We start from the raw sequence: 24,240 nt of genomic DNA on the forward strand, positions 1-24,240 counted from the left end.
CTTGAAACGGCTGAAATAAGGTATATTTTTTACGAAATTGTTTTTGGAGGAAAAACTATACGCGGTATCATTTATAAAACTATGATGGCATTTATAAGTAATGTTTAAAAGAATAAAAAAATTATTTGTTATTTGAATTATCGTCTTGTAGAGGTCGTCCTGAGGAATCTTAGTGCAGCCGACCGGCATTGCTAAATTGGTGAGCATTTCTCCTTGCCTCCAAATTTTCTCGCAAACTTGAAAAAATTGAAATACTTCTTCGTTATTTATGAATGCCCATCGTCGATGACCAAAAAGAAGAAAACAAGTTGAAAAGTGCCAAAATGGTGGAGCTTAGATAACACACAAAGTACGATTTTAGGCAAAGTTGGTGAACTTTTCATGCAAAATAATTAGTTTAACTTAATGTTTTTATGAATATTAAGGTTCACGACGAATGGGAATTCATCAAATAAACCGAAAAATTTCAATTTTTTCAGTTTGGATGAATTTGGAGGCAGGGAGAATGCTCACAATTACATGCGGCTGCACTAAGTGCCTCAGGACGACCTCTACAGGCGATATAATTTCAAAGCAAAAAATGTTTTTTATCTTTAAACATGTTCACTAATAAATGCATAAAGGTTTATAATGATCGCTGTATAGTTTCTCAAACAAAATTCGTAAAAGATACCTTATTTTCAACGTTCTCAAAGCAGGCCTCTCCCCCTTAAACACGCGTGATTTACCTGGGCCGACAGAGTGCAGAACCGCTTGTTCCAAGGCGATGCAGGCACGGACGGTTTGTACTGCCCCTCGTAATCCCTCGTCGATGAAGAACACCGTGCAACTCGGTGCGTCGAGTCGATATCTATGACATTTGCACTCGTGCCAGTAATCGTCCTCCCAGAATGCATAGATCACCGATAAACCGCACGTCGTCGTCGTCGCAGGTTTTTATCTCGTTGAATACCTCGGTTCATCTCCGTTCGTCATGTCGACAAAATTGTCCTGAAGAAAGAACCAAAGCCCTTTAGCTCGCACGGAGAAGTCGCAAATGAAATCGATCTCTTGCGCAATCCGCTTACGTTGTAGTCGTCATCCGATGAGTCGGACCCAAATCGCACGGTGTCGTGAACGCAGTGGTGTACACGTTCCATTAGGTCGTCCAGTACTTCCAGTTTGTCAGGGCGGCAGGTCCGATGCGGACTCAACAGTATCTTGTCGCTCGACGTGAGATGTCCGAATACGTTCTTATTATGGATGCCGAACCCTTCCGATCGCTGGAATAAGAAAGAATTAACGTTTAATGGATTTTCGTAATGAAAATTGACCTCGATTAAGAGAACAATCGATGCCGCGTATATTGTATTGGGTTGTTCGGAAAGTAATGTCGTTTTTCACCAAGAGCGATGTCGTTAGTCGGTTCCTGATACTTAATCTACTCTAAAGCGGCAAATTCTTTTTTATATTTTGGAACAACTGACATTTCAGACGTCATTAGTATCTTAGTTGTGTTGCGATCTGTCAAGTTAATTGTTTTTTGGCACACATCGAAACATGGAAAGATCAAAGTGAGCATTTTCGTAATACTTTGCTTTTTTACTACCGAAAGGTAAAATGCAGTGCAAGCAGAGAAAAATGTGTAGCCGTGCTACGAGAAATGTATTGACGTGAAACGGGTCCAGTATCAGAATGGTTTTCAAATTTCGTTACGGAAATTTCGATTTGAAAAGATGCACCACGGTCAGGTCGGCCAATTAAAGCTGAGACCGAGAAAATAAAAAGGCTCTGGTGGATGCAACAACGTCGCATAAACAACACGCGAAATTGCTGAAAAGTTAAATTTATGAAATCGACCGTTTACGATCATTTGAGAACCCTTGGATTCGTTTCGAAGCTCGATATTTGCGTTCCACACAATTTAAAGAAATGACTTTGATTCTACGCATTAACCATCTGCGATTCAGTCGTTGAAACGTGAAGAAAATGAAACCATTTTTTGAAGCGAATCATAAACTGGAGATGAAAAATGGATTTACGAACATGTTAAGCGAAACGTCATGGTTCCAGGCAAGGATGAACCTGCTCAACGGACATCCAAGGCAGATATTCATCAAAAGAAGTCATGCTTCTGTATGGTGGGATTGGAAGGAATCGTAATTTTTCGAGCTACTACCAAGCAACCGACGATTGATTCGAAAGTTGTATTGTCGTCAGCTGGATGATTGGATGCTCCATCAAGGCAGAAGCGACCGGAATTGGCGAAAGGAAAGGTTGTCGTATTCCATCACGACAATGCCGGAACCACACACAAGTTTGTCACTCGCCGAAGCTTTTACAAGGCTGGATGGGATGTCTACCACATCCCACCATACTCCCTATCTGCACCATCGATTACCATTTTTTCCGGTCTCTACAAAATTCTTTGAACAATGTAAACTTCGATTCGAAATGAAGGCCGTCAAAAAACCACTTGCTTCAATTTTGTAGAGACCGGAAAAAATGGTAATCGGATGGTGCCAGATCAGGAGAGTATGGTGGGTGTGGTAGCACATCCCATCCAAGCTGTAAAAGCTTCTGGCGAGTGACCAACTTGTGTGTGGTCCGGCATTGTCGTGATGGAATACGACACCTTTCCTATTCGCCAATTCCGGTCGCTTCTGCTTGATGGCAGCATCCAATTCATCCAGCTGACGACAATACACTTTCGAATCAATCGTCTGGTTGCTTGGTAGTAGCTCGAAAAATACGATTCCCTTCCAATCCCACCATACAGAAAGCATGATCTTCTTTTGATGAATATCTGCCTTGGATGTCGATTGAGCAGGTTCATCTTGCCTGGACCATGATCGTTTTCGCTTAACATTGTCGTAAACAATCCATTTTTCATCTCCAGTTATGATTCGCTTCAAAAATGGTTCATTTTCTTCACGTTTCAACGATGAATCGCAGATGGTAATGCGTCGAATCAAGTCAATTTCCTTTAAATTGTGTGGAACCCAAATATCGAGCTTCGAAACGAATCCAAGGCGTTTCAAATGATCGTAAACGGTCGAATTCGATAAATTTAACTTTTCAGCAATTTCGCGTGTTGTTATGCGACGGTTTGCATCCACCAGAGCCTTTATTTTCTCGTCATCAGCTTTAATTGGCCGACCTGAACGTGGTGCATCTTTCAAATCGAAATTTCCAGTACGAAATTTCGAAAACCAATTCTGATACTGACGTTCACTCAATACATCTTCTCCGTACACGGTACACAATTTTTTCTCGCTTGCACTGCATTTTTACCCTTTCGGTAGTAAAAAAGCAAAGTATTACGAAAATGCTCACTTTGATTTTCCATGTTTGATGTGATGCCAAAAAACAATTACTTGACAGATCGCAACACAATAAGATACTAAATGACGTCTGAAATGTCAGTTGTCAAAATATAAAACGAATTTGCCGCTTAGAGTAAGATTAAGTATGGAGGAACGCGACTAACGACATCGCTTTGTGAAAAACGAAATTACTTTCCGAACAACCCAATACAATATACGCGTGCATGCGATTGTTTCTTAATCGAGGTCAATTTTCATTACGAAAATCCAATTAAACGTTAATTTTCTTATTCCAGCGATCGGAAGGTTCGGCATCCATAAATAAGAACGTATCGGACAATCTCACGTCGAGCGACAAGATACTGTTGAGTCCGATCGGACCTGCCGCACCTGACAAACTGGAAGTACCTGGGACGACCATATGGAACGTGTACACCACCTGCGTCACGAGCACCGTCGAGATTTGGGTCCGACTCATCGATGACGACTACAACGTAAGCGGATTGCGCAGTAGATCGATTTCATTGCGACTTCTCCGTGCGAGCTAAGGGCTTTGTTCTTTCTTCAGGACAATTTTGTCGACATGACGAACGAGATGACGAGGCATTACAACGAGATAAAAAAACCTGCGACGACGACGACGTGCGTTATCGGTGACTTCTATGCCATTCTGGAGGACGATTACTGGCACCGAGTGCAATGCATAGATATCGACTCGGACACCGAAGTTGCCACGGTGTTCTTCATCGACGAGGGATACGAGGGGCAGTACAAACCCGACGTGCTGCATCCCTTGGACAAGCGGTTCTGCACTCTGTCGGCCCAGGTAAATCACGCGTGTTTAAGGGGGGAGCCTGCTTTAGAACGTTGAAAATAAGGTATAATTTTACGAATTTTTTTGGAGAAACTATACAGCGGATCATTATAAACCTTTTATGCATTTATTAGTACATGTTTAAAGATAAAAAACATTTTTTGATTTGAATATATCGCCTGTAGAGGTCGTCCTGGAGGCATCTTAGTGCAGCCGGCATTGTAAATTAGTGAGCATTCTCCTGCCTCCAAATTTCATCCAAACTGAAAAATTGAAATATGTTCTCGTTATTTATGAATTCCCATCGTCGATGAACCTTTAATATTCATAAAAACATTAAGTTAAACAATTACTTTTGCATGAAAAAGTTCAACAACTTTGCCTAAAAATCGTACTTTTGTGTTTTAAGCTCCACCATTTTGGCACTTTTCAACTTTTTTCTTCTCTCTTTGGTTCATCGACGATGGGAATTCATAAATAACGAGAACGTATTTCAATTTTTCAGTTTAGACGAAATTTGGAGGCAGGAGAATGCTCACCAATTTGCAATGCCGGCGACGCGGCTGCACTAAGATTTCTCCAGGACGACCTCTACAAGCGATATATTCAAATAAAAAAATAATTTTTTTATCTTTAAACATGTACTAATAAATGCATCAAAGTTTTATAATGATCCACTGTATAGTTTCTCCAAAAACAATTCGTAAAATATACCTTATTTTCAGCGTTCTAAAGCAGGCTCTCCCCTTAATCGAGTTCTGTTCGACTCGATCGCACTTTACGTTGATCGCATTTCTGTCTCGTAGGCGATCAGAGTAGCTCTCCTGGGATTAGAGAACTTCCGCGATTGTCCTCAGGCAATCGCTGAAATTGAAAACCTCCTTCTCGGTGATCGAGTGTTCTTAGTCCGAGTACACAGCACGAACGTCGACAAGTATGGTTCATACGCGAGAGTTACGTTCTATGACACCAGCGGAGACGATGACGTCGATATCAATCAAGTTTTATTCGAAAAGATCATCGACGGACTTATTGATGCATCCGCGATGCAAGTAATTATCTTTAAATAAATCTTTGTTTGAAAAAATTATTTTAGACGGTAATTCTAATTTTCTATGTACGGTTTTGTGCCTTTGCAGCCAGGACGATTGGTGGAAATGTACGTCACGCATATAGACGAAAATGGAAAGATCTACGCGCAGTTGAACTCCGCGGGTAGAAACTGCTTAATGTCGCACATGCCCGTTGACGACAGCATGTGTCCCTCGGTGACGGGACAGATCAACTTCACGAAGATGTATTTCGTGAAGTGCGACTCGCAGCTGTACAGGGCGAGAGCTGTACAGACCGTTCCTGACCGAAACAAAGTAACTGTATTTTTAATGGACATCGGTCGAACCATTACGATATCGAGGCAAGATCTGCTTCAGACGGACATGGCCTCGATGGGTCTGCAGTGCATTCCTCCACAGGTAAAAGAAAAAAAAACGAATTTTTCTCCAGTTTAATTCTTTAATATCTCATAATATCGATATTTACGTTTGTGTGTATGTATAAAAAACAATAGGCCACGCAAATCTCCTTACATCAAATCGACCAGTCGACGCACGACGAGAGATTCGTGACTCGCTTCCGCGAGCTCGTCTCCGACGAGGACCTGCTTCTGGCGAAGATCAAAGATATCAGCAACGGAGTTCCGACGGTCCAGATCTTCAAGAGAGTTGGACCAAACAATTTGCTGGGTTGCATAAACACTTCGTTGCTTTACGACCTTGAGCTGGCAAAGTAAGTTATATTCGTATCTAGTCAATAAAACAAGTTTCGTGATGTTTACGGCGCTTGACATGTTTAATGTATCTATTAATCGTTAGATCGATCACATTTTTTTAAAGATAATTTTCCATCTTTTGAGACAACGTATATATGAATTTAACAAAGACACTTTACCGTTTGCAGGGCCAATGGAGACAGCAACAACAACGTCAAGACGAAAAAACGTTTGGAGCGAAAGAATTCGCGCGCGCTCGAGGCCGCCAGCAAGCTGAATCCACCCGAGATTTCAGACATCGGCCATTATTTCGACGTTCATGTAACACTGGCCGCACATCCGGGACACTTTATCGTACAACCGCGGGACAGTGGTAGCAAATTGCAGGTAATAAAAATTGAATCTAAGATAATAAGTTATTAATCTAAGATATTAAGGTGATAATTCAATGTTACTAATTCGACTTAAGGGGATCCTGGAGTGGCCAGTGAACTCCGTCGCGGCGTCTAACTTACCGGCGGAATCGATGATTTTCCTGCATTTTCTTTTTATTGAATTCACAGAATGAAAAATCCTTTTCCACGATGAAAGTACACGCAATAATGTAATGTGAAAGGCAGGACTTAACTTTCCAAACGGAAAAAAAATATCACAATTTTTTATTCAGCCACGATTTCACAGGCATACGTAGGCACGAAATGATCACGAATCTTTCTGCACTAATTACTTTTACACTAGGCTTCTAAACTCATTTCTAAAAGCTTCCCCATATTCTTTCATTTTGTTCCGTCCTTGCGATTATCGAATTTTGGCCACACAAACTGCAAAACATTTATATTAAGAACATTAATGTACGAGGTGACGTCACAATAAGTCGATAATAAAACTGTAAATTTTGTTGTCGTTTTTAACATAAAGTCGAGTTTCGCTCGGTATATTTCTTTGTATACTTTAATCGTGGAGAAGGATTTTTCATTCTATACAATCATTAAAGAGTAATTAGTACAGTAAGATCGACCAATTCCGCCGGTAATACAGACGACTCCAGGATCCCCTTAAGGGGGGAACCTGCTTTAGAACGTTGAAAATAAGGTATAATTTTACGAATTTTTTTGGAGAAACTATACAGCGGATCATTATAAAACTTTGATGCATTTATTAGTACATGTTTAAAGATAACAAAATTATTTGTTGATTGAATATATCGCCTGTAGAGATCGTCCTAGAGGCATCTTAGTGCAGCCGGCATTGTAAATTGGTGAGCATTCTCCTGCCTCCAAATTTCATCCAAACTGAAAAATTAAAATATTTTCTCGTTATTTATGAATTCCCATCGTCGATGAACCTTTAATATTCATAAAAACATTAAGTTAAACAATTATTTTTGCATGAAAAAGTTCAACAACTTTGCCTAAAAATCGTACTTTTGTGTTCTAAGCTCCACCATTTTGGCACTTTTCAACTTTTTTCTTCTCTCTTTGGTTCATCGACGATGGGAATTCATAAATAACGAGAACGTATTTCAATTTTTCAGTTTAGACGAAATTTGGAGGCAGGAGAATGCTCACCAATTTGCAATGCCGGCGACGCGGCTGCACTAAGATTTCTCCAGGACGACCTCTACTACAAGCGATATATTCAAATAAAAAAATAATTTTTTTATCTTTAAACATGTACTAATAAATGCATCAAAGTTTTATAATGATCCGTTGTATAGTTTCTCCAACAACAATTCGTAAAATATACCTTATTTTCAGCGTTCTAAAGCAGGCTCCCCCCTTAAGGGGATGCTGGAGTTGCTAGTGAACTATTTTTTCACTATAGCGATGGTAATTGCAGTTTCGAAAATTCTCTTTATCGCTTGTGCAAAATAAAAAATCCTTTTCCACAAATGAAGTATAGATAGAAAGAAAGTCCGCTCTACAGGACTTTATATTCAAATTGGAAAAAAGTTAGAAAAGACAAATGCAAGTTTTTAACTTTTTTCCATTTTGAGTATAAAGTCCTGTAGAGCGGACTTTCTTTCTATCTGTACTTCATTTGTGGAAAAGGATTTTTTATTCTGCACAAGCGATAAAGAGAATTTTCGAAACTGCAATTACCATCGCTATAGTGAAAAAATAGTTCACTAGCAACTCCAGCATCCCCTTAAGGGGGGAACCTGCTTTAGAACGTTGAGAATAAGGTATAATTTTACGAATTGTTTTGGAGAAACTATACAGCGGATCATTATAAAACTTTGATGCATTTATTAGTACATGTTTAAAGATAACAAAATTATTTGTTGATTGAATATATCGCCTGTAGAGGTCGTCCTGGAGGCATCTTAGTGCAGCCGGCATTGTAAATTGGTGAGCATTCTCCTGCCTCCAAATTTCGTCTAAACTGAAAAATTGAAATATGTTCTCGTTATTTATGAATTCCCATCGTCGATGAACCTTTAATATTCATAAAAACATTAAGTTAAACAATTATTTTTGCATGAAAAAGTTCAAAAACTTTGCCTAAAAATCGTACTTTTGTGTTCTAAACTCCACCATTTTGGCACTTTTCAACTTTTTTCTTCTCTCTTTAGTTCATCGACGATGGGAATTCATAAATAACGAGAACGTATTTCAATTTTTCAGTTCAGACGAAATTTGGAGGCAGGAAGAATGCTCATCAATTTGCAATGCCGGCGACGCGGCTGCACTAAGATTTCTCCAGGACGACCTCTACTACAAGCGATATATTCAAATAAAAAAATAATTTTTTTATCTTTAAACATGTACTAATAAATGCATCAAAGTTTTATAATGATCCGCTGTATAGTTTCTCCAAAAACAATTCGTAAAATATACCTTATTTTCAGCGTTCTAAAGCAGGCTCCCCCCTTAACTCGAACGATCAAACGACAGATTTATATCGATGCATTATTCCGTTATTTCCAGATGATGATGCTCGAGTTGCAAAAGTGCTACGAGACATTTTCTGGCCCACCATTAGAATCTATTGGCGAGGGCAAGCTGTACGCGGGCAAATTTCGGAACGACTGGTATAGGTAAGCAACAATTGCGTCTTTTGTATCTTGTGTTAAAGCGGTGTTTCCGAACATCGTCGAAATACCTTATCGCTTTTCAGAGTGTACGTTACCAACATCATCAGTGATAATGAAGTATCAGTATACTTCTGCGATTACGGGGACGTGACGATAGTGTCGCGCCATTGTTTGCAGTCCCTGAAGAGCGAGTTCCTGAAATTGCCGTATCAAGCGGTGAAGGCTAAACTTGTCGGTAAGAATCTTTTCTCACGACTGTTCTCCGAGAAAATCTTAATCTTATATTTGTTTTTTTTTTGCATCGACTAGGGATAGAACCGATAAATACCGATTGGTCGGTAGCTGATTGCGTCAGATTCAAGGATCTAGTACTCGACAGGGATTTCGTGTCGGTGGTCGTCGAATCTGTATTCGACAACTTCTCGCCAGCTAACGGTACTGTACTCGGTTTACGATTAGTCGACACCAGTACACACAAAGACAAGGACATATATATTGACAGGCTATTGATCGAAGAGAAACGTGCCAAATTCATCGATGGATTCGAGGAGCAATTTTCGTCTAGTTAGCTCATTACGTTGAATAGTGTACGGGAATATCTATTTTTTATTACGGTTCTTACGTACGTATTATTATTCTAAAGTAGCACGGTCCCATGCCTGGAAACGTAAAAGGACAAGTCAACGTTCGACTTTGAATTTAACCGTAATTACTGTCCAGAAAGATATTCTTTTTTTTAATAGTAAAAGATGGGCAAGTAACACATACATAATTTATTGAAAGACATTTATTTCAAGTTCGTATCCTTTTAAAAGGATTATGTTATATAGTACAACATTATCATTACATGTACAGTCGTTGCGATGTTTCGCAAAGCATCATTGTTCACCAAGTTTCCTTTATTTCCTTTTCACGCTCGTTATTACAGTTACATGTACAGAGATATATTGTTAATGTGTGTTGTAATTGTGTAGTTCATTTACTCGTTTTGTTAGAAGATAATTATATTTTTGGAAGCATTATTAATTCGTGCCAAGTATTTAGCATTGTAGTTTAAAAAAAAGCATTACGTTATTTTTTTAATTCCATGTTCATTTTATAATAAGATAATTTTATAAGATGTTGAACAGTATAATTGTCCAATGGCAATATTGGCTGTGTATTATGAACATTCATTAATAAAAGCATTCCATATCTTAAAAAAGAAATATATATACATATATGTATATATTTTATGTATGTACGTACAGGTATTAGTTATATCTATATATTCCTTTTTTTATATTGAACTGTGTTTGATGTCAACTGGATGTTAAAAGTTTGTCTCGCTTGTATATTAGAAAGTCTCGGCATAACAATAAGATGTGCGAGAGAACAGAATGAAGAGAGCGAGATTACTGCAACGTGAAGAGGAAGAAAGGATTTAATCAAATCGCAGAGACGATGGTGTTGTCTTTTCGATTCAGAGCCTAGAAAAGTAGTTTAACAGTTTTTAGTTTAACAGTTTGCGCTGTTCATCGTCATTTACACAGTTGCGTATCGCGAGTAGACTGCGGAGTATGCAGTAAGCAAAGTATTACCTTCTCGAGAATTCTTCCAATTGTATCGGTTTGGTTCGAAGGTATAAATCGTTGCGCGTGTATCACAGTGTCACGATACAAATTGTAATTTTTCCTGCGCAAAGATGGTGAAACCGCTTTTAAATGTAAACGATACAACTTACGTCTTCTTGCACGTGCAATTCAGAAACTAGCAACTATATGTAAGCGTAGGTGACGTGTTGGGCTATTATACATGCATTGAATATAGTCGCTTCCGTGATTAATGTGATTTAACTTTTGGATTGTTTAGATACCTAGTTCACTTTATTACCATGTTGTAAACATCCTTTCCGAAATTCTTGTAGAATTTATTTGTAACGAATATTTTTATTTTTCTAACGATTTGAGATTAAAGTTAAAAATAAAGGCATAAATAAAATTTAAGTACAATCACTTTTGCATACACTTTATATTCTCATCGATTATTACACTCGTTTTTTTATTAAAGGGATCCTGGAGTGGCCAGTGAGCTCCGTCGCGGTGTCTGAATTACCGGCGGAATCGGTGATTTTCCTGCATTTCTTTTTATTGAATTCACAGAATGAAAAATCCTTTTCCACGATGAAAGTACACGCAATAATGTAATGTGAAAGGCAGGACTTAACTTTCCAAACGGAAAAAAATCACAATTTTTTATTCAGCCATGATTTCACAGGCATACGTAGGCACGAGATGATCACGAATCTTTCTGCACTAATTACTTTTACACTAGGCTTCTAAACTCATTTCTAAAAGCTTCCCCATATTCTTTCATTTTGTTCCGTCCTTGCGATTATCGAATTTTGGCCACACAAACTGCAAAACATTTATATTAAGAACATTAATGTACGAGGTGACGTCACAATAAGCCGATAATAAAACTGTAAATTTTTTTCTCGTTTTTAACATAAAGTCGAGTTTCGCTCGGTATATTTCTTTGTATACTTTAATCGTGGAGAAGGATTTTTCATTCTATACAATCATTAAAGAGTAATTAGTACAGTAAGATCGACCAATTCCGCCGGTAATACAGACGACTCCAGATCACCTTAAGGGGGGAGCCTGCTTTAGAACGCTGAAAATAAGGTATATTTTACGAATTGTTTTTGGAGAAACTATACAGCGGATCATTATAAAACTTTGATGCATTTATTAGTACATGTTTAAAGATAACAAAATTATTTTTTGATTTGAATATATCGCTTGTAGAGGTCGTCCTGGAGAAATCTTAGTGCAGCCGCGTCGCCGGCATTGCAAATTGGTGAGCATTCTCCTGCCTCCAAATTTCATCCAAACTGAAAAATTGAAATATTTTCTCGTTATTTATGAATTCCCATCGTCGATGAACCAAAGAGAGAAGAAAAAAGTTGAAAAGTGCCAAAATGGTGGAGCTTAGAACACAAAAGTATGATTTTTAGGCAAAGTTGTTGAACTTTTTCATGCAAAAATAATTGTTTAACTTAATGTTTTTATGAATATTAAAGGTTCATCGACGATGGGAATTCATAAATAACGAGAAAATATTTCAATTTTTCAGTTTGGATGAAATTTGGAGGCAGGAGAATGCTCACCAATTTACAATGCCGGCTGCACTAAGATGCCTCCAGGACGACCTCTACAGGCGATATATTCAAATCAACAAATAATTTTTGTTATCTTTAAACATGTACTAATAAATGCATCAAAGTTTTATAATGATCCGCTGTATAGTTTCTCCAAAAAAAATTCGTAAAATTATACCTTATTTTCAACGTTCTAAAGCAGGTTTCCCCCTTAAGGGGATGCTGGAGTTGCTAGTGAACTATTTTTTCACTATAGCGATGGTAATTGCAGTTTCGAAAATTCTCTTTATCGCTTGTGCAGAATAAAAAATCCTTTTCCACAAATGAAGTATAGATAGAAAGAAAGTCCGCTCTACAGGACTTTATACTCAAAATGGCAAAAAGTTAAAAACTTGCATTTGTCTTTTCTAACTTTGTTCCATTTTGAATATAAAGTCCTGTAGAGCGGACTTTCTTTTTATCTATACTTCATTTGTGGAAAGGATTTTTTATTCTGCACAAGCGATAAAGAGAATTTTCGAAACTGCAATTACCATCGCTATAGTGAAAAATAGTTCACTAGCAACTCCAGCATCCCCTTAAGGGGGGAGCCTGCTTTAGAACGCTGAAAATAAGGTATATTTTACGAATTGTTGTTGGAGAAACTATACAGTGGATCATTATAAAACTTTGATGCATTTATTAGTACATGTTTAAAGATAAAAAAATTATTTTTTGATTTGAATATATCGCTTGTAGAGGTCGTCCTGGAGAAATCTTAGTGCAGCCGCGTCGCCGGCATTGCAAATTGGTGAGCATTCTCCTGCCTCCAAATTTCATCCAAACTGAAAAATTGAAATATTTTCTCGTTATTTATGAATTCCCATCGTCGATGAACCAAAGAGAGAAGAAAAAAGTTGAAAAGTGCCAAAATGGTGGAGCTTAGAACACAAAAGTATGATTTTTAGGCAAAGTTGTTGAACTTTTTCATGCAAAAGTAATTGTTTAACTTAATGTTTTTATGAATATTAAAGGTTCATCGACGATGGGAATTCATAAATAACGAGAAAATATTTCAATTTTTCAGTTTGGATGAAATTTGGAGGCAGGAGAATGCTCACCAATTTACAATGCCGGCTGCACTAAGATGCCTCCAGGACGACCTCTACAGGCGATATATTCAAATCAAAAAATAATTTTTTTATCTTTAAACATGTACTAATAAATGCATCAAAGTTTATAATGATCCGCTGTATAGTTTCTCCAAAAAAATTCGTAAAATTATACCTTATTTTCAACGTTCTAAAGCAGGTTCCCCCCTTAACTATACATAGTTTGTAATTTTTTGAAGTGTTTTAGGATAAATAAGATTAATAATTGGGATTGATGTAAATCGATTGAAGAATTAGCAATATTCTTATAATGTTCATACGAGGGAAAGAGAATAACTCGGAAACTTATGTGAAAGATCAGGACATAAAAAAATTGGACTTGCAAATAAGTATGCAGTAGCACAAAAATATTAATGCTCTATGACGAACGTGGCGTCGCTAATTTGCGAACTGTCATCTCTCGGACTCCGTGTATGGATCTTATTCTTTCATCTGTCGAGATCCCGAGCGTGTCACCCGATGCGTGTATTATTGAGTTCTGTTACGGTGCAGTGCGCTCACCGTCGACGAACTTGCGTGACCGGAACGCGCGACGTGCGGAACTGCGGGTTCGTTTTTTCGAACAAAGCTGTCGATTGCGGGAAGGATTTCGTCGAATTATTGCCGCGAGGCGCGGATGGCGCTATATGCATTCTCGGGTATAAGAGAACCGATCCGGAGGAACTTCTCGTGCGGGAACTCGCCGCATGGAGCGCTGCGCACACGAGCAACTTCGGACAGAAGCCTGTGTCGGGTCTTTGCAATCATGCCGAAAGTCTGTCGATGTCGTGCTGCTTTCGCGCTTTTGCGGGCCGTTCGCCATGTGCGGACAGTAGTCAGTGGTCGTCTTCTTCGTCTTTCGCTCGTCCGTTCCAAACACGTTGTACGCGCGGAGAGAACGAGGTTAGCGTAGGCTGAACGCGGCCGGAACTCCTGACGGGGCCCGAGACTTCCTACCGCTCGTGTCAGCGCTGAAAGCTCGAGGTCCGCATAATGCTTTTCTCGCTTCCGGCAGAGCTCTTTCCAATAGCTGTAAGTGCATCCCTTCGGCGATTCTTTGTAGTGAATCAATATGCTCACAGCGAGTGCCGTCGGGAGAGCGTCTTCAACAGCATTGAGTTCGATCTTCTAGAGATTATTGCATACAGACGATACCTATGTCCTCATTTTCGAGTTGTCTTCCACTTCCCTCAAGCGACGGCGGAGCTTCGGTGCACAGTTAGGTCTTGCGGATCTCCATCGCGCGGGTCTTCGATTGTGTGGGATGTAATGTTGCAATTCGATCCGGGAGGACAGATAGAGCGGCTGGCCGGATATTTGTTTCAGTCGTGACCGTTCGTACGGTGAATCATCCCTCGCGGGAGACACGAGGTGTTCTTTCGTTTTTAATACCTAAAAAAATTTGTCAAAAACCAATTCAGACTTTTGAGAGAAATTGAAGGCACGGTAAGGTAAACGCAGCTGCGTAACTTACTGCGGTGCAAAGTGATTGTAGATCGTAACTTCTGACTTTCAAGTTCAATTCCTTCGCCGAAACCTGTATGTCACAAATTGGACGGCCGACGAACGCTTGATTGAGGATGATTTTCCCCTGTGAAAGTTTGCCTTTATGACTGGAGTACGTTATATAAAAGTAATACTAATTTTATTACTGCTCGTGTCAACTTCAATTGGAACTTTAAGAATATCACGGATCAGGTATATTTACCCGGAGTAGAGGAACAGTCGTCGACTTCAATCTTCCCATTCTGTTCCAATTCGATACTTTTAGCGTAAATATTCTCTGCATCAGAACATCAAATTGAAATGCGCAGTCGTAGCCTATTATCAGATCCGGATCTGCTTTCTGCATGAGAATCAGCACCTCCTCGAGTAACTCGCTCTCGGTTTCGCATCTTATTACTTCGGTGTTCGGGATCCTCAAGAAGGCATCTCGCGCTTGACGTGGCCACGGAGTATCTCGCGGGCGCGTAACAACTGCAAAGAATCATACGTTTACAAAGAAACACGATACGTAAAGGATGCAAAAATGACGTACAACAAAACTGGCGTTCATAAGGCGGCTTTGGCGACTCCTTATCGATATTATACTTCTGGTGAATCAACGCAGCAACCATTATCACTTCATTCTGCAGCTTCGCGTTCAACGACATTCTCACGTTTAGAGTAGCTATCACCATTGGAGGTTTGGGCTTCTCCTCGGAGCATGACGATATATTTTCCATTGCGGAAGTGACCACCTGTTGCATTACAGCATAAGTTGCACCGCGCCGGTTTCTCATCATCATAAAATAAATCACAAATTAATACTTTAGATTTTTCACGTACTATTTGTGGACACCAAGCGACCCGTCCTGCGGTGGGCGACACATTCTTGATATCTAACCAGCAAGGCCCTTTAATTTTTCGTTCTATGAGTAACAGCTCCAATGCATTCACCGTTGCCCCAAAGACACGTTCGATCGCTGGACCCGAATAATCGGCACTGACTGCTGGATAGCGCGCGTTATATCTGACCTCCAAATAATCGCAATTCTTCGGCGTGCCCTCTTTCTCGAAGGAATAGTACTTGTTCACTTCTCGGCAGGCGAATTCCTTTATACGCATCTTATTGGCGTATTCATCAAACTCCTTATACACATCATCCATGGTAGTTGTTTGTGGTTCATCGCTTTTCGTAGCAACTTTTGTTAGCTGCAATTCATAATATAGTAAAAACAAACTCTTGAATAATAATTATAAAATAATAATAATTATATAAAAATATACAGGGTGTCCCGGGTTTTAACCGACAAACTGCGGGAGCATATTCTACTAGTGGAAATAAGAAAAAATTCTTATATCGAGTTTGCTTAGAAATGCTTTCTTACAAAGTTATAAACCAATATTGAAAAGAAATATCAGATAAGTAACAACGGATTTTTTCACAAAAATAAAAATTATCTACGCAATGATTTAGTGACGCATTTCAAAATGTTGTCCTTGCACATCGACACAAGCTAGACATCGACGTAGTACAGAATTTGTTACGGTACGACATTTCCTATCTCTCTCACGAATGTAAAGACATCACGCCGGCGGAGACTCCGTCGTTTTACAACACGGCGGACAAACTGCTGAACTTAATGCACGTAACGTTGAGAGAGGCACGATACATTGTAACGATCGTGATGGACCTCAATGTCTTGCCGCTTGCGCTTCAAATCACTTGTTTAGCCGGTACGTTCAACGTTCATCCTTGACGAAGTAATTAAAACAATAGTGTATTAATCCTTGTGAATGTGGATGCAGGTAATATCTTGTCGAGGACACTGTTAGGCGGAAGGGCGGAGAGAAATGAGTATCTCTTGCTGCACGCTTTTCACCTGAAGGATTACATAACGCCGGATAAGAAACTGGAGAGGAAACTGCGGGACGATGGTAAAGTCTCAATGTATTATATATATTTCCTTGCATTCGTCGTTGTTACTCGGTCGGCCGCGTGTACTAATGATAGAGGCGCTTGCAGATGGCTCGCGCAGAAAGGCCGCGGCATACGCTGGAGGTCTGGTACTCGATCCGAAGAAAGGTTTCTATGACAAACTGGTGTTGTTGATGGATTTCAATTCCTTGTATCCCAGCATCATACAGGAGTACAACTTGTGCTTCACCACTGTGCCCGGTGCAGCCTACGCTGACGTTGAGGTACTCTTTGTTTTTCTTTTACGTCGAAAGTATTCAAGCAAATATATTAGGGGTGTGATTTAGTTTTGAGGGTTTTTTTTTGTTCAAAAACGCATGTATTTAAATATGATAACGAATGAATACCTTAATCAAAATATTTTCCTTCGTCTTCTATAACTTTTTCCCATCTTTCTGGCAAGAGATGGATTCCACCACGATAAAATGACTCTTCTTTTGAGTCGATCCATTCGTCGACGAATTTTCGCGCTTCTTCGAAATTATGAAAGTGTGTATCCTCTAAAGCGTGTTGCATCGACCGGAACAAATAATAATCGCATGGAGAATACGCGGGGTGCGGTAAGACTTGCCATTCAAGCTCTAATAGTGTTTGTTTCACTGATAACGCAACGTGAGGTCGAGCGTTGTCACGAAGAAGAATCACTTTCCGTCGTTTACTCGCAATTGGTGGTCGTTTTTGGTGCAATGCTTGCTTCAACTTGTACAATTGGTGTCGATAACGATCAGCCGTGACAGTCTCGTGCGGATTTAACAGCTCATAGTACACTATCCCACCAAATACAGAGCATTACTTTTCAACCGTGAATATTGCGTCTCGGAGTGGATGTTGATGGTTCGCCTGGATCCACCCATGATTTTCTGCGTTTCGGATTATCAAAATAGATCCACTTTTCATCCCCAGTAACAATCCGAGACAAAAGACTCTTCTTTTTTTGCCTGGCGATCAACGAAATGCAAATGTTCAACCGGTTCGCAATGGCACTTTCCGAGAATTGATGTCGAACCCATTTCCCTTTCTGAATTTTTCCCATTTCATGTAAATGTTTGGTAACTGTTGTACGATCAACATTTAATGCTCTGGCAAGAGATGGATTCCACCACGATAAAATGACTCTTCTTTTGAGTCGATCCATTCGTCGACGAATTTTCGCACTTCTTCGAAATTATGAAAGTGTGTATCCTCTAAAGCGTGTTGCATCGACCGGAACAAATAATAATCGCATGGAGAATACGCGGGGTGCGGTAAGACTTGCCATTCAAGCTCTAATAGTGCTTGTTTCACTGATAACGCAACGTCAGGTCGAGCGTTGTCACGAAGAAGAATCACTTTCCGTCGTTTACTCGCAATTGGTGGTCGTTTTTGGTGCAATGCTTGCTTCAACTTGTACAATTGGTGTCGATAACGATCAGCCGTGACAGTCTCGTGCGGATTTAACAGCTCATAGTACACTATCCCACCAAATACGGAGCATTACTTTTCAACCGTGAATATTGCGTCTCGGAGTGGATGTTGATGGTTCGCCTGGATCCACCCATGATTTTCTGCGTTTCGGATTATCAAAATAGATCCACTTTTCATCCCCAGTAACAATCCGAGACAAAAGACTCTTCTTTTTTTGCCTGGCGATCAACGAAATGCAAATGTTCAACCGGTTCGCAATGGCACTTTCCGAGAATTGATGTCGAACCCATTTCCCTTTCTGAATTTTTCCCATTTCATGTAAATGTTTGGTAACTGTTGTACGATCAACATTTAATGCTCTGGCAAGAGATGGATTCCACCACGATAAAATGACTCTTCTTTTGAGTCGATCCATTCGTCGACGAATTTTCGCACTTCTTCGAAATTATGAAAGTGTGTATCCTCTAAAGCGTGTTGCATCGACCGGAACAAATAATAATCGCATGGAGAATACGCGGGGTGCGGTAAGACTTGCCATTCAAGCTCTAATAGTGTTTGTTTCACTGATAACGCAACGTCAGGTCGAGCGTTGTCACGAAGAAGAATCACTTTCCGTCGTTTACTCGCAATTGGTGGTCGTTTTTGGTGCAATGCTTGCTTCAACTTGTACAATTGGTGTCGATAACGATCAGCCGTGACAGTCTCGTGCGGATTTAACAGCTCATAGTACACTATCCCACCAAATACGGAGCATTACTTTTCAACCGTGAATATTGCGTCTCGGAGTGGATGTTGATGGTTCGCCTGGATCCACCCATGATTTTCTGCGTTTCGGATTATCAAAATAGATCCACTTTTCATCCCCAGTAACAATCCGAAACAAAAGACTCTTCTTTTTTTGCCTGGCGATCAACGAAATGCAAATGTTCAACCGGTTCGCAATGGCACTTTCCGAGAATTGATGTCGAACCCATTTCCCTTTCTGAATTTTTCCCATTTCATGTAAATGTTTGGTAACTGTTGTATGATCAACATTTAATGCTCTGGCAAGTTCTGAAGTGGATTGTGTTGGATTTTCGTCCAATAATGCTTTCAAATCTGCATTTTCAAGCTTTCTTGGTTTCCCGAGCGTTCTTTGTCCTTCACATCAGTATCACCACTTTTAAAGCGTCTAAACCAGTATTCACACGTCTTAAGGGGGAAGCCTGCTTTAGAACGTTGAAAATAAGGTATAATTTTACGAATTTTTTTGGAGAAACTATACAGCGGATCATTATAAACTTTGATGCATTTATTAGTACATGTTTAAAGATAAAAAAAATTATTTTGTTATTTGAATATATCGCCTGTAGAGGTCGTCCTGGAGGCATCTTAGTGCAGCCGGCATTGTAAATTGGTGAGCATTCTCCTGCCTCCAAATTTCATCCAAACTGAAAAATTGAAATATTTTCTTGTTATTTATGAATTCCCATCGTCGACGAACCTTTAATATTCATAAAAACATTAAGTTAAACAATTATTTTTGCATGAAAAAGTTCAAAAACTTTGCCTAAAAATCGTACTTTTGTGTTCTAAGCTCCACCATTTTGGCACTTTTCAACTTTTTTCTTCTCTCTTTGGTTCATCGACGATGGGCATTCATAAATAACGAGAAAATATTTCAATTTTTCAGTTTGGATGAAATTTGGAGGCAGGAGAATGCTCACCAATTTACAATGCCGGCTGCACTAAGATGCCTCCAGGACGACCTCTACAAGCGATATATTCAAATCAACAAATAATTTTTTTTATCTTTAAACATGTACTAATAAATGCATCAAAGTTTTATAATGATCCGCTGTATAGTTTCTCCAAAAACAATTCGTAAAATATACCTTATTTTCAGCGTTCTAAAGCAGGCTCCCCCCTTAATTGATGGGGCAGAATCACCATAAGTTTCGACAAGAATTCTATAACCGTCAGCCGTAGTTTTCTTTTGATTAAAAAACAAAAGCAACGCATGTCGAAAATGCTGTTTCGGAAGTTGCATTTTTACGATGATATAAACACGACTGTTATTGCATCTATTGCTATAATGCTACTAAATGTCATGGATAATGTCAACACTGTAAGCAACAACAGTTATCGGAAACAGCTATTAGAACAAACTGACACTACAGTCATCTGTTGCAAAACCCTCAAAACTAAATCACACTCCTAATAGATATCGTAAGTAAAATATGTACAACATGCAGCAATTGAGCATTCCCGAGTCGAATTTGGAAGCTGGCGTGATCCCGACTGAAATTCTCAAATTAGTCAAGAGCAGACAACAGATCAAGCAACTTATGAAAGCGCCGAATCTATCTCCAGAGGTGAAAATGGATTACAATATTCGGCAAATGGCGTTGAAGCTCACGGCCAATTCCATGTATGGCTGTTTGGGTGCGACGCATTGCCGGTTTTACGCTAAGGGTCTAGCTGCTTTGATAACGGGTAAGGCCTGAAACGGATACTTAAAGTACAGTGCTGCAGGTGCAGAACGTTCATTTCTGGTTCTCCTTTTCCAGCAAAGGGTCGAGAAATTCTGGAAAATACGAAACACCTGGTCGAAAAATTGCAGTACGAAGTAATTTACGGCGATACGGATTCCTTGATGATAAACACCAACATTTTGGAACACGATGAAGTTTTCTCGATCGGTAGAAAGGTGAGAGAGAAAGAGAAAGTTTTCGTATCTTATGATGTAAAAAATTTGTTTCGTACATTCGTTTTATTATCAGTGATAAAGAGGGATTAAATATTCTCTAGATCATGCGGGAAGTCAATAATCGGTACAAAAAAGTGGAATTGGATATCGACGGGGTATTCCGGTATTTATTGCTGTTGCAAAAAAAGAAATATGCCGCCGTTACAATGACCAAGTTGCCAAGTGGTCAAATACAGTTGGCGCAGGAACACAAAGGTCTGGATATCGTGAGAAGGGATTGGTGTCCATTGGCTTGCGACACGGGAAAGTTGGTATAATGAATCTAAAGAGCAACACTGTTTCTTCAAGTGTAAGTATTACTTTTTATTTGATTCTATTTATGATTTTTATGTTTCTTTTGTTTTAGAAAAATATTAGATATACTTCTCTGCGATCAATCAGGCGAAACGCGTCTGGAACAAATCGTGCAGATCTTGCAGAACGTTGCGCAGAATGTGAGGGAGGGATCGGTGCCGCTGTCATCATTCGTCATCACTAAACAACTGTCGAAGAATCCAGACGCATATCCAGATAAAAAGCAACTGTCTCACGTGATGGTGGCATTAAGACTAAATAAAGCAGGTGGTCGGATGTGGAAAGCCGGTGACACGCTGCCATACGTTATATGCGAGGTTTCCTTCTATTTCGTAATCTTTACTAATTCACATATTTTGCCGTCAGACATAAAACCTACCCGACTTAGGCCCGATTTCACCAACAACGTAAAACGCGATTAATTGAAATTAAACTTCGATTACGTTTTTAACCCTCGATATTGGATTTCACCAAGAGAAACTAATCGAGTTTAGGAATAATCGACGTTTAAAAACTAACTGACCGATTTTGGTCGGTTAACGAATTTAAACCGCGATTACGACTGCAAACATCAAAATTCACCTGGAAACTCCCAATATTATATCAAACCGACGAGAAATAATAATGCTAAGAGGATATGTATTAGTTTTTGAGAATAGTGATGATGAGGATGAACTTGTTGTTCGTCGACCAAGGTGGATACGAGACAGAGAAGATCATTTCCACAGCCTAGGCGACACAGATTTTGTGATGAGGTTACTAATAGTCTTGTTACTAATAGTTGACATCTTTCAGTAAGGCTTATTACTGAACAAATTGCTGACAAATTGTAAAAGGTTATTATTATGGTCTACTGTCAAATGGTCATTGCCATCTAGATCCACATATTTGCGATGTTGCCGGTGTTCTTTTGCACCTAAACTTCGATTTAATAAACTAGAATTAATCGTGCTACTGTGAAACCGGTGAAATCCGCTCGACCATGATCACGATTAGAATCTTCGCTTACACAGAACGAGGTTTAGCTAAACGCCGATTACAAGATAGTTGGTGAAATTGGGCCTTAGAAGTAAAGTACAAAAGTAAAGATCGTTATCGTTTCACCGACATTAGGATGGAACGGGTGCGAGCGCGACGGAACGAGCGTACCATATCGACGAAGTGAAGAACGATGAGAAGTTGAAGATAGACGTTAACTACTATTTGCTGAGTCAGATATTCCCCGTGGTATTACGCATTTGCGAGCCGATCGAAGGCGTCGATGACGTCTTTCTGGCAAACAATTTAGGTAGTACGCGAAACTATAAGCGAGTTTGCGAACGTGCAACGCAAAATCTCACGTGCTAATTTGTGCCAAACAGGTTTACAGTTTGTCTACAAGCCCAAGGCGCTGCCTTGCGAGGCGACCTTAAATCTGCCGCTGGCCATCAATGACGATAGATTCACTAACTGCGCTCCTTTGGCGTTCAAATGTAGGAACGAACGGTGCAGCACCGAAATAGTGATTAGGGATATTGTAACGGAGTTCGTAAGTACTTTCGCATTTACGCCGTGTTTGATGGAACTCTAAAAAATCAAGAACGTTGAACTTATTTTTTGTTTTTCCACAGTATTCCGGTCGACAATTGTCGCTCAGCATGTGTCCCAATCAGGACTGTAAATTGCCACCTTGGAAATACGCAAACATGATACAGAATGCAGTTCAGCTTGCCATAAGAAAAGCGATCAGCAAATATTACAGTGGCTGGCTGGAATGTGAGAATCCATTGTGCTCCAACAGGACCAGAAGGCTGCTGTTGGATTTCGCGAAAAAGTTTCCAGACTGTCCGGCGTGCAAAGACGTTTCCATGAGCAAAGTTGTAAGTTAAACGAGTGAATTTCGTGGAAAGAAACTCTCGTTCTAAAAACGTTCGAAATAATGCTCGTCGCGTGTGCTTTCAGTATTCCGGAACGGATCTCTACAATCAACTGTATTATTATCACAGAATGTTTGATATTAATCAGCCAGCTTACAAACGTAACAGTCTCTTTATTTACTTTTATTACATATGCGATAATGCCTGCACGTAGAATCAAATTTTTCAATCCCTTTTTTTAGATCTGCTGGCTCAGTGTCCGCGGGACATGATAGCTGCGTACAATACACTGAAAGAGGCCATCGACAGGCAATTGAAACGTAACAAGTTCTCGTGTGTAAATATCACGGGAATATTCGGGAATATTAACGCCAGTGCTAATTCCGCAAGTACGATCGGCGGTGCCGGCTCGCGGGATTTCGAGGAATTAGACTGTCTATCCGACGACACGGATAAAGAAATTTGAGAGAAAACATCACCGACTGAGGAGGAAGACAACGATCGTAAAGGACTGTTGTTGAAGAAACCTTTGTATTAAATTATCTTTATTCTTGAAATCATGCCGTATGAACCATTTATATCCCACTTGCTTAAGGGGATCCTGGAGTGGCCAGTGAACTCCGTCGCGGCGTCTGAATTACCGGCGGAATCGGTGATTTTCCTGCATTTTCTTTTTATTGAATTCACAGAATGAAAAATCCTTTTCCACGATGAAAGTACACGCAATAATGTAATGTGAAAGGCAGGACTTAACTTTCCAAGCGGAAAAAGATCACAATTTTTGATTCAGCCACGATTTCACAGGCATACGTAGGCACGAGATGATCACGAATCGTTCTGCACTAATTACTTTTACACTAGGCTTCTAAACTCATTTCTAAAAGCTTCCCCTTATTCTTTCATTTTGTTCCGTCCTTGCGATTATCGAATTTTGGCCGCACAAACTGCAAAACATTTATATTAAGAACATTAATGTACGAGGTGACGTCACAATAAGCCGATAATAAAACTGTAAATTTTGTTGTCGTTTTTAACATAAAGTCGAGTTTCGCTCGGTATATTTCTTTGTATACTTTAATCGTGGAGAAGGATTTTTCATTCTATACAATCATTAAAGAGTAATTAGTACAGTAAGATCGACCAATTCCGCCGGTAATACAGACGACTCCAGGATCCCCTTAATTCACATTGTGATCTCACCCTCATTTGGAAACGAATTACCTCTGCTTGTATTCTTTACTAGAAGGGTTCGAAAAGCTCAATAATCATGATCGATCTGCC

At 39.6% G+C, this 24,240-nt stretch overlaps 3 protein-coding genes across 3 annotated transcripts in view; 2 read left to right on the forward strand and 1 right to left on the reverse strand.

Moving 5' to 3' along the window:
* LOC105286186 (tudor domain-containing protein 7A) overlaps positions 1-10,909 on the forward strand; it is a 22,866-nt gene extending 11,957 nt beyond the window's left edge. The window contains exons 11-17 of the mRNA XM_011350942.3: positions 4,926-5,171; positions 5,259-5,591; positions 5,687-5,904; positions 6,076-6,274; positions 8,818-8,927; positions 9,008-9,159; positions 9,234-10,909. Of these exons, the coding sequence (XP_011349244.1) occupies positions 4,926-5,171; positions 5,259-5,591; positions 5,687-5,904; positions 6,076-6,274; positions 8,818-8,927; positions 9,008-9,159; positions 9,234-9,493 (1,518 nt within the window). The 3' untranslated portion in view covers positions 9,494-10,909. The remainder of the gene's footprint in view (positions 1-4,925; positions 5,172-5,258; positions 5,592-5,686; positions 5,905-6,075; positions 6,275-8,817; positions 8,928-9,007; positions 9,160-9,233) is intronic.
* LOC113562716 (DNA polymerase alpha catalytic subunit-like) overlaps positions 1-15,890 on the reverse strand; it is a 16,737-nt gene extending 847 nt beyond the window's left edge. Inside the window, exons 1-4 of the mRNA XM_026972889.1 lie at positions 15,525-15,890; positions 15,235-15,436; positions 14,905-15,173; positions 14,671-14,787 (exon numbers count right to left, since the gene is read on the reverse strand). Coding sequence (XP_026828690.1) covers positions 14,671-14,787; positions 14,905-15,173; positions 15,235-15,436; positions 15,525-15,845 — 909 coding nt within the window. The 5' untranslated portion in view covers positions 15,846-15,890. The remainder of the gene's footprint in view (positions 1-14,670; positions 14,788-14,904; positions 15,174-15,234; positions 15,437-15,524) is intronic.
* Positions 15,891-16,255: 365 nt separating this feature from the next.
* LOC105286192 (DNA polymerase alpha catalytic subunit) lies at positions 16,256-23,516 on the forward strand. The gene is made up of 12 exons (XM_026973172.1): positions 16,256-16,415; positions 16,488-16,616; positions 16,705-16,880; positions 20,295-20,535; positions 20,610-20,749; positions 20,851-21,056; positions 21,156-21,420; positions 22,217-22,391; positions 22,465-22,631; positions 22,714-22,962; positions 23,045-23,120; positions 23,202-23,516. The coding sequence occupies exons 1-12, from the start codon at positions 16,322-16,324 to the stop codon at positions 23,423-23,425; spliced, it is 2,142 nt and encodes a 713-aa protein (XP_026828973.1). The 5' UTR covers positions 16,256-16,321; the 3' UTR covers positions 23,426-23,516.
* Positions 23,517-24,240: the final 724 nt, after the last annotated feature.

This window comes from Ooceraea biroi, chromosome 10 (genome assembly GCF_003672135.1).
Source record: "Ooceraea biroi isolate clonal line C1 chromosome 10, Obir_v5.4, whole genome shotgun sequence".
Lineage (NCBI taxonomy): Eukaryota > Metazoa > Arthropoda > Insecta > Hymenoptera > Formicidae > Ooceraea > Ooceraea biroi.

Bases quoted from the DNA above. Each gene is read 5' to 3' on its own strand.
- LOC105286192 (XM_026973172.1), top strand. From the start codon at position 16,322: ATGCACGTAACGTTGAGAGAGGCACGATACATTGTAACGATCGTGATG. The intron at 16,416-16,487 runs GTACGTTCAACG...ATGTGGATGCAG, and splicing joins TCAAATCACTTGTTTAGCCG to GTAATATCTTGTCGAGGACA. The intron at 16,881-20,294 runs GTACTCTTTGTT...TACAACATGCAG, and splicing joins CAGCCTACGCTGACGTTGAG to CAATTGAGCATTCCCGAGTC.